The 13014-nt window shown below is 36.4% G+C and overlaps 1 protein-coding gene across 4 annotated transcripts in view; it reads right to left on the bottom strand.

Annotated features, from left to right (window-relative positions):
- Positions 1 to 7439, bottom strand: part of ZC2HC1A (zinc finger C2HC-type containing 1A) — a 44980-nt gene extending 37541 nt beyond the window's left edge. For 2 of the 4 annotated variants that reach the window (XM_079119599.1, XM_079119601.1), the window contains exon 1: positions 7115 to 7256. In XM_079119599.1, coding sequence (XP_078975725.1) covers positions 7115 to 7229 — 115 coding nt within the window. In that variant the 5' untranslated portion in view covers positions 7230 to 7256. Of the gene's footprint in view, positions 1 to 7114 lie in introns of all 4 variants that reach the window. The other 2 variants (XM_079119602.1, XM_079119600.1) reach the window with 2 other exon arrangements.
- Between the last annotated feature and the right edge of the window lie 5575 nt (positions 7440 to 13014).

The raw sequence follows: 13014 nt of genomic DNA, 5'->3' as shown, positions 1-13014 counted from the left end.
CAGCCTGCATCTCCAAACTTTTCCAAACTCCTCTCATAAACCATTTCCAAAGGCTTCTGAATCACATGGGCAAATCATAGTAACAACTGCACTCCTGGTGCCAATTTCTGTGTAAGTCAGCTTTTTCCTGCTACAGCCCAAATACCTGACAAGAACAACTTTGAGAAGGAAAGGTTTATTTGGTTCATGGTTTCATAGGTTCAGTCCACCACTGGCCAGTTCTATCACTCTGACGCCAACGTAAGTTGGAGCTTCACGAAGGGCATAGCAGAAGAAAGTTACTCAGTCCATAGCAGCCAGAAAGCAAAGAGAACAGCAGGGAATATGAACCCTTCAGGGTATACCCCTAGTTACCCTCCTCCTCCTCCTTGCCTACAGTTACCACACCCATTACTCCATTTAAACTAGGATGGACTGATTAGCTTATAACCCTCACAATCTAATCATTTTCTCTTCAAACTTTCCTGTATTAACATAGGAACATTTGGGGGATACCTCCTACTCAAGTCACAACAGATGTAGTTTAGTATTTGCTAAATTAGGATTCTATCTGTTCAATCTACCTTAAAATTTGAAAGGTCCAAGATATTACATATTAAAAGACTTCACGATCTTACAGAAATAAAAATTACTATTTCCAAGGCATGTAGGCAAATTAGACTAACCTCTCTTAAGTGGCAAAGACTAGCAAATTTTGAAACGTGAAAATAGATAGATGATATTCAGAAGGGTTGAATATTGTAGCAGAGCATCAACACTGGTCAAAGAAGCATTTAACTGATGGGTAGAACTACGTTAAGTCAATAAAACACTTCAATACTCTAGAATTCTCAAAAAGCCAATATCGCTTAAGAAAAGTTATCTAACACACATTGATTCTATTCTGAGTTGTTAACATTTAGTGTCTTAAAAAATTGCCACCACAGGGTCTAAAACTGTATTTTTATGTAATATTATTAAACAAGATAGGTGATATAAGGAATATACAGTATCTAAAATAACCGTAAAACTCTAAAATGTATTCACTTAAGAAACAGGAGAGAATATTTTCAAAAGAAAAGAAATCTTGGAAAATAAGAACAGTTTTGGACACCACAGGAGCATGTCTATTTGCTCCACTGGCAGTCAGTTTTATGTTCTATCACACTTCATGTGAATGTAATCTTTAACACTCAACAAACTTCTCTTCTGGAGCATATACACTTTCTTCCAAAGATCCTTTCCAAAATCTTGCCTGGTTCCAGACTAATGATCTCCAAAATCTCACAAGATTTTCATTCTTTAGCTCATCTTAGGAGACTTCAACAATCACATTAGACCTATTCAAGACACAACTTTCACCCTCCACTCCACACTAGTTACTGCATTCTAGTTCAGTAAAAACAAAACAAAACAAAACAAAAAAAACTTTGCCAAAATGACATAGAAAGTCCACCACCTCTGAACTCACAATAATCAAGCTCTTTCATTTTCTACAGTTCCCTTTACCCAAAGGCAGTCACAGTCCAAAACTATTAATATACATTTTAACTCTTTCGAGAGTCGAGAGAGATGCCATTTACAATTTATTATAGTATATTGCTATAATTGTTCTATTTTATTATTAGTTATTGTTAATCTTTTACTATGCTTAATTTGTAAGTTAAAATTTATCACAGCTATGTAAAGGAATAAAATACATATAGGGCCTTTGATTATGTCATGGTTTCAGGTATCCACTGGTAATCTTCAAGTGTATACCCACAAACACTACTGTAAACCCATTTCTGGCTGCATTTTCCTTTCTACCTAGAAAGGAAACACATTCAGAAAATAGACTTAAGAGGCAGGCTCTTAAGTCTGTAATCCCTGACTTAGGAGACTGAGGCAGGAGGATTGCAAATTTAAGACCAGTCAGGCAACTTAGCCAGACTTTGTGTCAAAATAAAATAAAAAGGACTAGTCCTTTGCCTAACGTGTGAGGCCCTGGTTCAATCCCTAGTACTGCAGGAAAAATAAGGAAAGAAAGAAAAAAGAAGACTTATTTAATGAGAAGCCCTCCTCCTAAAAGAGATATTAGGACTAGTCCTAAGCAGTATAGTTTCTGAGACACTGACATTTTCTGCTTAATCCCTGCATACCTCTCATTCACTCCCTATTTGTAGTGTAGGCAGACTTATTAATCCTAGCCACTATATTAAAACAGGTTCTTTCCTTGATTTAGTAAATATTTATTGAGCACCTAACACAAGATAAGAACTGTTCTAGGAATCCAAGAATAAAGAAAACAAAAACTCCAATCTTATGAAGCGTGTACTCTTCTAATGGAGGAAGTAAAAATAGTTAAATAAATAATGCCAGGTGGTGATAAACACAATGAAGGAAGAAGGAAGAACAAAATAAGGGGAAGAAGGAAAGTCATAATGCTGTCTTTGGGAAATGTATAGGATCAGGGAAAGCTTCACTAATAAGGAGAATTAAAGACTTAAAGAAATGAAGATAACTACTCACCATTAATTTACTAAATTGTCAAATTTGAATCCCGCTTTTGCATCCTTATTCTGCTGATCTTTCTGCTGCATGAGGTACTATTGATAAATCTCTTCAACCTTTAAATTCCTTCCTCTCTTGGCTTCTGTTTCTTTCTCCTAAGCCCCAAATTTCCAGATTTTACAAGCTAAGCAGGGTTTGGATGGGTTAGTATCTGGGCTTCCTAGGAATATCAGGTGCTGTATGTAGGCTTTTTCTAGGACACATTAGTTTCTTCTCCATTTTCTTTTAATGACAATTTGTAAAATTTCTTTAGACTCTCCCACCCTAATTTCCTGTCGTGCTCAGTTCTAAAGTATTAGTTTCTTCCCTCATTTTGTTAAATATGGTTTGCCTGGATGATTGCACCCACTTGCATAACTTATGTCAATAACTACTAAACCAAAAGCTCCAAGTACATAGATATTTCCAAGCAACTATGGGACCTTTCCACAGGATACCCCCAAGTACTACATAAACACATTTCTAAAGCCAAACTCATTACCTCATCCAGAAAACTTGATCTTCCTCTTAAAGATATTACCCAACTTCTAGTTAAAGCTAGAAAGCTGCTTTGATTTCTTTTCCATTTCACATATAGCAGTGATATCTCTATTTTCTACCTCAGACGTATCTTCTAAGTCTGTCCTCCCTTTTAATTCCTCATTCCAATGCCTTAGTTCCAAATCTCATCACATCTAAGCATTTCAGCCTCTTTCTTCTTCTGTCTATTCACATCTATCTCCCGTACCGCCATTACCTAGGGAGATGGATGACATATTATGTTTTACCTTCTGTATTTCACTGCATAATTGGCACCACTGCATAATCAGTGCTCCCTGTTTTTTAGTCCAAAATTGCACAACTGTCGCACGATATAATTCTGTTCATCACCTCACTTAAAAGGTAAACAGAGCAGTAATGTATTTACAGTGCTATATGGCTACTCATTTGCCTTCTCATGCACTGCAAGGACAAAGCTTATAATTTTCAGTGTACACACATGGTCAGTGTATTTTTGAAAGTCAATTTGTGGTGTGTTTAGAGGGCTGCAGTACTAAAGGTAAGCACATCTTATTTGAGTGGAGCTGAGGACAATGCTCCGATTACTAAACCAAGGACAGCTGTGCAGAATCTTCAGACACAGATTAAATTTTCTAAGTCCATACTTTGTAATACTGTAGTAAATTTCCTCAACTATAATGCACAAATCAATAACAACTAACGTGTCAACTTTTTTTTCTCAGACTGGAAAAATGTCCACCAAATTGTCATAAAGAAATGATGTGTGTAGGATTGGACTATACAATTTTAACGTAAATTTTCAGAAGTATTTTGTGTATCCCAATCTTGCACTAGGGACAGTTAATAATTAATGATATTTAAGTAAAATCAGCCTATTTCTTTAAAAAAAAAAAAGCTTCACATAATGGTTGTACCCCAATTGAAATTTTTTTTTCTTTTTTCTTTTTAGATATACATGACTGTAGAGTATGTTGTATCCCAATTTTTTTTTGCAAAACAAAAAAAGGCATAAAATATGTGACAACTGTGTTGTGAAATACCGCACAGTAAGGAATACTAGACTATCTTTAGTCATCTAACACACCTCCGATTATTTTATCCATCCAATAAACATGTGCTGAGAGGGTCTTCAATGTACTAGACATTAGCTAATGCTTTAAGTATTTAATAATAAAATAGTTTAGTATGTAAAAACAGTTTTTTATAGCTAAGAAAGCTGGGGTTATGATCAAGTCATATAAATAAAAGGAAACAAAGCAAAGATTCAAATATAAGCCTCTTAAAAACATTTGATATTAAAGTATCTGGTATCCAACTCAGTCCCCAAAATACAATGAATGCTAAAAAAATTAATAAAGACAATTATTCAGTGACTTAGTATACATTTATTCTAAGGAAAAACAAAGCAGAAACTTTAATGGGACATAATGGTTATCTTCAACTAGAAAAAGGGCAATATTATAGAAGAACAATTTCACTTCTAATCAAGTTTCAGAAGGCAATACTAAGATCTAATAGTTTTAGCAACCTAAGAGTCTGCCATAATTGTTATAATCACATTATGAAGGAAATGACAGTACTGTATATACAGATAAAATCTGCTTAGATTTTATCTGCTCTTAATTTTACCAAAGATAACTTCCAAGAGATTGGAACTCTCCTAATCTAAACCTGCCTTTATTGTTCTTAGACATATCTCACAACTTTAAGGTGAAAAGAAATGAAAGGTTTAGTTTTAATTGTCCAAACGATCCAGAAGTGCTCAGTTATCAACTATACAAAATATGAGCATTAACTTAAATTTGGTTTCAAAATGTAGTGTCCACTGTAATAGCTCATCTCTTTGACAATTCAGGAGCATAAAAGCTCTAGAAGATCAAAAGTGATATATGATTTACATGCAAATAACACTCCAATACATTATGCAAACTTGGAAGATTTTACACTAGATATTACAATATCATGCAATAATGCAATATAATGTTTATCAGACACTGTCAAAGCACTAGACTTAAATTTCCAATACAGGGAAAAGACATGTCTACCATGTATCAATATTTATTAAATGAAGGCATAGATGAATGAATTAATTAACGGCAACTTTAAGATTCAAAGTTTTAGTCTTTGCAAATGTGCTCTAATTTGGAACTAATTTTTTAAAAGGAGAAGGGGTAGGGGAATGAAGTAAGAAAGGCACTGTCTTCCTTTCAATAGAAAACTCAAGAGCTTTATTAGGTTGAATCGTCTGACCAAAATTCAACTGTTTTGCCAGACAAAAAGCAATTTTCATATATTTCAACCTAATTAATTACAATTAGACACATTATACTTTAGCACCACATCCTATTTTGTTCCAAAAATATCAACTACTGTTTAACATGAAATATCATAAGCTGGGCCCATAAAACATACCCATACCATACTATATCAGAATCTATGTATTTCTCCACCCACACCCATGGAATGTAATATTATAATAGGCTTCCATTATATTTTAAATATAATTTTAGTAAGGTTTCAATACTACTACCAGAACTGTTAAAAATGTAAGGTCTACAAAATGGGTAGGGCTTCAACTGTTTTTATTCTTTGGTATATTTCCAGGGCAGAACAGTGCTTAGAATACATAAGCAAAAAATTAGATGATGATCATTGCTTTAATTGCAGATGTTGAATAAAATAATAAAAATATGCATACTAAAGCACTTCATGTGCATTATAATAATCTTATGAGAATTCCAGAACCCATGTACCAATACACTTTGTCATAATATCACCAGGTTATTTTAAGATAATTTAAAAATAAGTTGCCTCCAGAGGAGTCCACTAAACGAGAGTATCTTGAAAGAAAAGAGTACTATCAGTAGTACAACTTCTTATTTTATGGGAAATTCAAAAAATAAATTAAGTAAGTAAACAAGATCTTCCGAGGTCATAGCTGCAGCTGCCCACAAATGGAGAACTGTCAGAATTCATCATCATCGAGGTGTTCAGTAAGTGTTTTAGCTCAAAAGAAAAGTATGAAATGAACTCATATTATTCCCCTTGCTTTTAGGTAACTAAGGAGTTACCACTTACCACTTTTCACTTCATAACAGAAGTATTTTACAATCACGCAACAATACAAAGGATTCATGAAGTGCCTTTGCTTATTCTTAATTTCACAATTTCACCTGAATCCATGTAAATTAGGAGAAAACAGGGAGCTAAAATCAAGACAACCGGATCTTTCTATATGAATGCTTGTTCATCATCAGAAGGATTAACAATTTAAAAAAATTTTTTTGAAGCTGTTGTTGCCAATGCTGTTTTTTTTTTTTTTCTTTCTTTGTTTTTAAGCGACTGCTGTCCTTACACAGGATAAAATGGGTAGAGAATAGAGGAAAAGTGAAAGAACTGGGAACAAAGCAAAATCTGGAGTCATGGTTACAGCACAAAGATAAACCCAAAGATAAGGAACCAATACTGGTTCTACCTTACACAACCCTTGTGAATAAACCATTAAATCCTTGTGGTAATCTATTGTCCTGGCTCTAGAGCTGGCCAGCGACACTGCCTTAGGAGATGCTCTGGCACCTCTCTGATGGAAGATGCTGTACAAATGGAAAAACGGTTATCTAGGGAAACTGGCCAAGAAAGTGTCAGAAGCTGGCTAGAGGTGGGAGACAAATCCCGTGGAACCAGCAAAGACTTGGCGGTGAGGAGGCCGTGGACATTTACCGAGATCAGTTTGCAAGGAAAACAAAATCTGGCCAGAGCCTGTGATTATAGCGATTACAGGAAACTCGGGAGTTCCGCCAAGACCAGAAAACGGCAGGAGAGGACGTGCAGGCGTGAGCCAGAGGCAGGCTCCGGCTGGGGTGGGGAAGCCCAGTTGAAGACCGTCTGAGGTGGGGCAGCCTGGGAGTCATTCGCTCCTCGGCGGCGGGGGCTGTCCAGCTCCCGCCTGCCCGGGCCTCCGCAGGCGCGGCGGGAATCCCCACCCCGGACCTGCCTTCGCCTCCCTGGGATTGGTGTTGAGGGCCCCCAAGTGCTCCGGAGCCGCGCTAGTGCCCCGGCCCGCATCCCTTCACCTCCTCACCTTCCAGCCCCTCCATTGCGCCACCGCCTCCAGCTCCGCGACTCTTTCTCAGCAGCACCCGCCGCCGCCCAGCTCTGGCTGTAGCAACCCAGCCGCACCTCCCACCCGCTAACATCCCAGCCTCCCATTGGTCCGCGCAAGGGGGCGGGGCTCCGGAGGGGCGTGGACGCGGCGGGGAGCGGCTGGGACGTGCCTGCCGCTGTCTGAGCACGGCTCCTTCAGTTTCGCGGCTCTCGCGGTCACCCTCCTGGGAAGCCCGAGCTGCTTCAGATTGTGTTCTGAGATCCAACGGCGCCTTTGTTCGACTCCAAGTCCGTTTTGCTTCTTACCTTAGTCTCCTTTTTAGAGTGTCTCAGCGCGTCATGGGCTCCCCATCACCAATCAGTGCAAGTATGTCTTCTTGCCCCTCCTTCTGCGCGAGCTCCTTAAGCAAAAAAGCAAACCATACCGACCTCCTGGTGCTCTACACTTGTATGCAGCACTCTCTCCATTTCCCTGTCTTTGGTCACACGACTTGGCCACAGGGTATCCCCTCTACTTTTATTTTCACACACAGCTTCATGAGTTAAGACATCATTTTCCTTGAGAAATCATGTTTTCTGTCCAGGATTGTGGGACTGAGATTGCTCGAACTTCTTGAAAACAATTTTCTCAGCTTGGGCCAAAAATTAGAAGTGAAACCTAACCCTCCCCCATCTTCCTCTACTCCTGGCCTACCCTGACCCTATGCTTTATCATCCTTGAGCCAAAATAGTGTGCTGGCTTAGCTAACCAATGAGATAACATCGAAACTATGCTTGATCAGGGAGTTTAAACTGGGGAGCTAACCAACTACACAAACCATTCCATTAGCCTTCTTTAACATTCTTAACACATTTCACCCGAACTAAGTTTCTTTGGAAACTGAATTTAAGAGTGATAAACTGTTTTGTTTGTTGACTCTAGTATATATACCGGCAAGTCATCAATATCTATGTATTGTAAATAACAAACCTTACATTATTTTTCTTATTAGTTTGTTTAGTTGAAAAATCCTGCCTATAATTAAAAGTATACATCTTACAAACCAGTAACCTTTTAGAAGGAAGATTCTTACTACTATCCACTCACATGAAGTTATTGTTTTTAAAAAGTAAATTTGAGGTCTGAATGTCTCATTGGGAAGGTGCTCTAAGTCACTTAAATGTTGTAGTCCATCTCTTGTATGGAATCATATAAATAAAACTGCCTCCATAGCTGGGCACGGTGGCACATACTTGTGTTCCCAGTGACTTGGGGACTGAGGAGGAATGATGGTAAGTTTGAGGCCAGCTTTAGCAATTTATCAAGACCCTGTCTCAAAATTTTAAAAAATAAAAATAAAAAGGGTTGATCATGCAGCTCAGTGTTAAAATCTCCTGAGTTCAATCCCCAGTACCAAAAAAAAAAAAAAAAAAGAGAAGAAAGAAAAAGAAAACTTCAACTATGCCTGAATTGCCACCTGCCCTTCCCCTGGTATTACCCTCTCTTCTGTTCTGACATCCTGGGCCTAGCTGATCAGATGGCAGCCAGGTAGGCAGGCGATCCAGCTACTCTAGAATGAGGATGGAATGGTCCCTTTTCCTCCTTCAGTGGTGCTAAACCAGAGTTAGAAATTTGTTTATTTATTCATTTGGTTGGAAGTGTGACTTTTAAAGGACATGAAGGTGGAAAAAGAACACATAGAAGAAAATGCAAAAATAGAGAAGCCATTTACTTTACAAGTTACAAATTAAAGTTTCTTTACAAATTACAAGTTCTTGAACTGCAGTCAAGACAAATATTGAATTAACTGACAGACTTTATTGGACATGAAAATCTACAGTAATAATAATAATGGTAATGACAGAAATGTCAGGCATGTTTTGGGTCCTTTTATATTCTTGTCAAAGAGACAATTCTACAAAGTAGATACTACAATCTTTATTTCTCAGAATTAAATTCTTCATTGTCTAGATGTCTCAGAATTAAATGGTAGAAACTGAATTTAAATTGCTCTAATTCTAAAGTTAATAATGCTTTCATTGGGATACCCACTTCCTTGCTTTTCTTGTCTTCTAGCTATATCAAATGTTTAAATCCAAGTGTTCAGACAGGCTGTTTAATCTTAATTCTTTAAACATGCTTGTTAGTCTTTTCTGTAGGTATTGGGCTTGCAACACTTTAGTACTACAACTACCTTGATTCCTGCAGCTTTTCTCTGGTACTGACTCCTGAATCAAGAGGACTTCTTCCTTTCTGCCTTCATGTTTCTTCCTCTGCTTCCTACATGCCTGGCTCATGAGTCTCTTCGTGTTCTTTACTGACTTAACTTCCTCAGTGTTCTATTCCACTTTTCTGATTCATTAATTCAGCAAGTATTTGTGGATTACATTCTGTTCTTCAGGCCCATTTATCACTAACCAGTTGCTAGAATGTATGTAGCTCAGTTTCTTTTCTTATGTTCCTAACAGACATCTACTATATGTACATGCCATTTTTAGCTGCCAAGTGATCTTGGTTGATATAAAAGAGATCTTCCCACATTCTTATCATATTAAAAGCAAAGTTTCAGAAATGTTACTGACTTGACCCAGACAACAAAACTGGGAAGTAACTGAAGTAGATAAATGAACCCTTATCTTTTTATTACCTCATCTCCATGATTATTTCCACTTTGCATTATGTCCCTCACAACCACCATTCCCTGAAGCTGATCCACATTTTTTCTTCACCTTCCAGAGGGTTGAGCAAGTGACATATATCTCCTTATTTGGAAGCTACAGCCTTTTGTTGGATTTCGCACAAAGTTCAAGTTCCCTTTCAAAGAGAACCTTTGGTTCTCAGATTATTTGTAGAGCACAGTGAAAGAGATTCTGAATCTCAGTGAGGACACTGTTTCATTTATCATCTCTACCTTGTAGGACATTTCTTCCTTCCATGGCCATGAAAGGAAGTACCACAATTTCATATACAAAAATCAATTCATATATTTGGTAATCATATTGTAATGATAATTTTCATCAAAAACAAAAAATATATTTCCTTTGAAGTGGGCTGTGAAGAGTTTTATAGATTGAGGAAGCACATTTTGAGTGGTCTTTTATTAGTTTTAATTTTCAAATTGAAGTAAAATAAAATTCTTTACATGTTCAGGGCAGAAATAGTGAGAGTTTATCATTGCCTGGGACAATTAGAAAGCAAGGTATGTAGCCTGTCGGTGGTAGAGATTTGTTGAGAGAAAGATGTCCTAGACAAGAAAACACTAAAAAAAGGAAAGAAAACCTTAAAATAGAGAAGAATCTAAAGCAAACTTTGTTTCCTTCCACCATTGTAGAGCTACTCTATTAATAGTGGATTATTCTCTCTCTTCTCTTTCAGTTCCCCAAAGAACTATAATTTCAAAAAGAACCTCTGTTCTCTAACACTTTCATAACTAATTTCCAGTTGCAAAACAATAAAGTTTTCCAGTGTTCCATTATGATCCCACTTATCCATCTTTTGCTACCAAAATTTCAAATAAAGTTTCCATTGCAACTGAATTCTACTAATTAAGGTATTTATTGAGGCATTCCTGTGTGCACAGCACTGTTCTGGGCCTCATAGGGAGCTTCAAAGAAATTCTCTCATCTCTAGGATGTTAGCATCTAGCAAAGGAAGTCCAGGACAAGACATAACACAGAGCAATAGAGGGGGTATGTGTCGTTAAGTCTTAGTTGTCATGAAGCAACTTATAAAAACAGTTTCAGGAAGACATTTGTGCGAATGAAACAAAATTTAAAAGGTTTTGTAGAGAACCTGAGCTTAAAATGTACCTTGAAGAGTGTATTAGATAGGTAGCAATCTCTAAGTATCAGGGTAAAATGGCATAAGCCTCCTTAAAATGTTGTTAAGCTTGGAATGTTCTGAGGCAGTGAGTAAAGAAGCAAGGAGAATATTTATTTATTTTTGTTCATATATAACATTTTTTCCAGGCTAAGTTACAGAGGACAGGCAATATGGCTACATCATTTATATATTTTTTAATCTCAGGTACAGTTTATCAAATTGGCTATACATCCTGGTACACATCATATACTTTACCTGTCCATGCACGTTAAATTTTTAAATCAATTTTTAAAAAATTTTGATTATTTTTCATTCATCCATTTTAACTATGTTTACCATCCCACTTACTATAAGGACCATTTTATTGCATTTACATTACAAGCTCACAGAAACCATTGAGTATATGTGATTCCTTGAAACATATGGTGCTGTTTTGTATATGCATCTGTTTTTTTAATTTATAAAAAGGCATTTTTATGTGGGCTTCACTGTGCTTGTAATTGTATTTCAATTAATTTTAATTTTTAAATTTAACTTAAGTTTAATGTTATCTTTTTTACTATTCATTCAGAGATTGACCCATACTGCTATATGTAATACTAGTTTATTGCTTCTGAACAATGTGCAAAATCTTCCTGTATACATTCAGGACATTTTACTTATCCATTCCTGTAGCAAAGAACACCCAGCTGCCTCTAACTTGCTACTACAATGAACATCTTTGTGCCTGTCCCCTTATGAACCTGGGCTCAAGTTCCTCTGGGATTCATCCCTGGAATAGATTACCGGATCATATTTATTTTCACTAAGTATGCCCAGATTGCTCTCTTTAACGGCAGTACCAGTGTATACTCCCATCAGCAGTGCACAGAGTACCCATCTTCCTATACTTCATTAGTGTCTGCTTACTTGTAATTTTTTCCAGTTTTTTCTTCATCAACTTACAAATTCAGATTTGACTTTCAATAATTTGCTTAGTTTTATGTATTCTCAAATTATACTTGTCATCTTTTTCTTACAGATTTGTAAATTTCTTATTTAATATAGATGGTAACCCCTTGTTAATTTCAATTACATGAAAAATTTTCTTCCTATTTGTCAAATACTCGATAATTTTCCCTGTAATGTCATTCAGTGAAGAGAAATATTTAACTTTAATTCTGTCAAATCCATCAATACAGAATTCCTCTTTATCCATGGTGGATACATATCAAGATACTCAAAGGATGCCTGAAACCACATAGATTACTTAGCCCTATATTAACTATAAGTAGATACCTATGATAAAGTTTAACCTATAAATCTGGCACAGTAAGAGATTAACACAATAATAATAAAATAGATCAATTATAATAATATACTGTAATAAAGTTGCCATCTACACTACTCTTTCTCTTTGAAGCAAGAATAAAATAAAGGTTACTTAAATATAAATACTGCAATATCATGGCAGTTGATTTCAAAAACAAGATGGCTACTAAGTGACTAACAGATGGGAGACATATGCAGCTGGACGAAGGAATAAAATTCACATCCCAATCAGGACAGCAGGATGGCTCGAAATTTTATCATGCCACTTAAAACAGCACACTATTTAAAATTATACACTGTTTATTTCTAGAAGATTTTATTTAATGTTTTCAGCTTCAGTTGACCACAGAAAACAAACCATGGACAGCAATAAAAGGGATAAAAGGGGATAAAAGGGGACTATAGTATATTTTTCTTATGGATTGTGCATTTTGCTGGGGTGTGAATAATGAGATTTTTTATTATTATTTGTTCTTTTTAGTTATACATGACAGTAGAATGTATTTTGACATATCGTATATACATGGAGTATAACTTCCCATTTTTGTGGTTATACATGATGTGGAATAATACTGGTCATATATTCACCTATGAATATAGGAAAGTTATTTCCAATTCATTTTTTTTTAATATTTTAGTTGTAGGTGGACACCTTTATTTTTATTTATTTATTTTTATGTGGTACTGAGGATCGAACCCAGTGCCTCACATGTGCTAGGTGATGGCTCTACCTCTGAGCCACAACCCCCGCCCCTCCAATCCAT

Source organism: Sciurus vulgaris (genome assembly GCF_902686455.1).
Source record: "Sciurus vulgaris genome assembly, chromosome: 1".
Classification (NCBI taxonomy): domain Eukaryota; kingdom Metazoa; phylum Chordata; class Mammalia; order Rodentia; family Sciuridae; genus Sciurus; species Sciurus vulgaris.
Note: the sequence above shows the minus strand (reverse complement) of the source record. Positions and strands in the feature narration are given on the sequence as shown.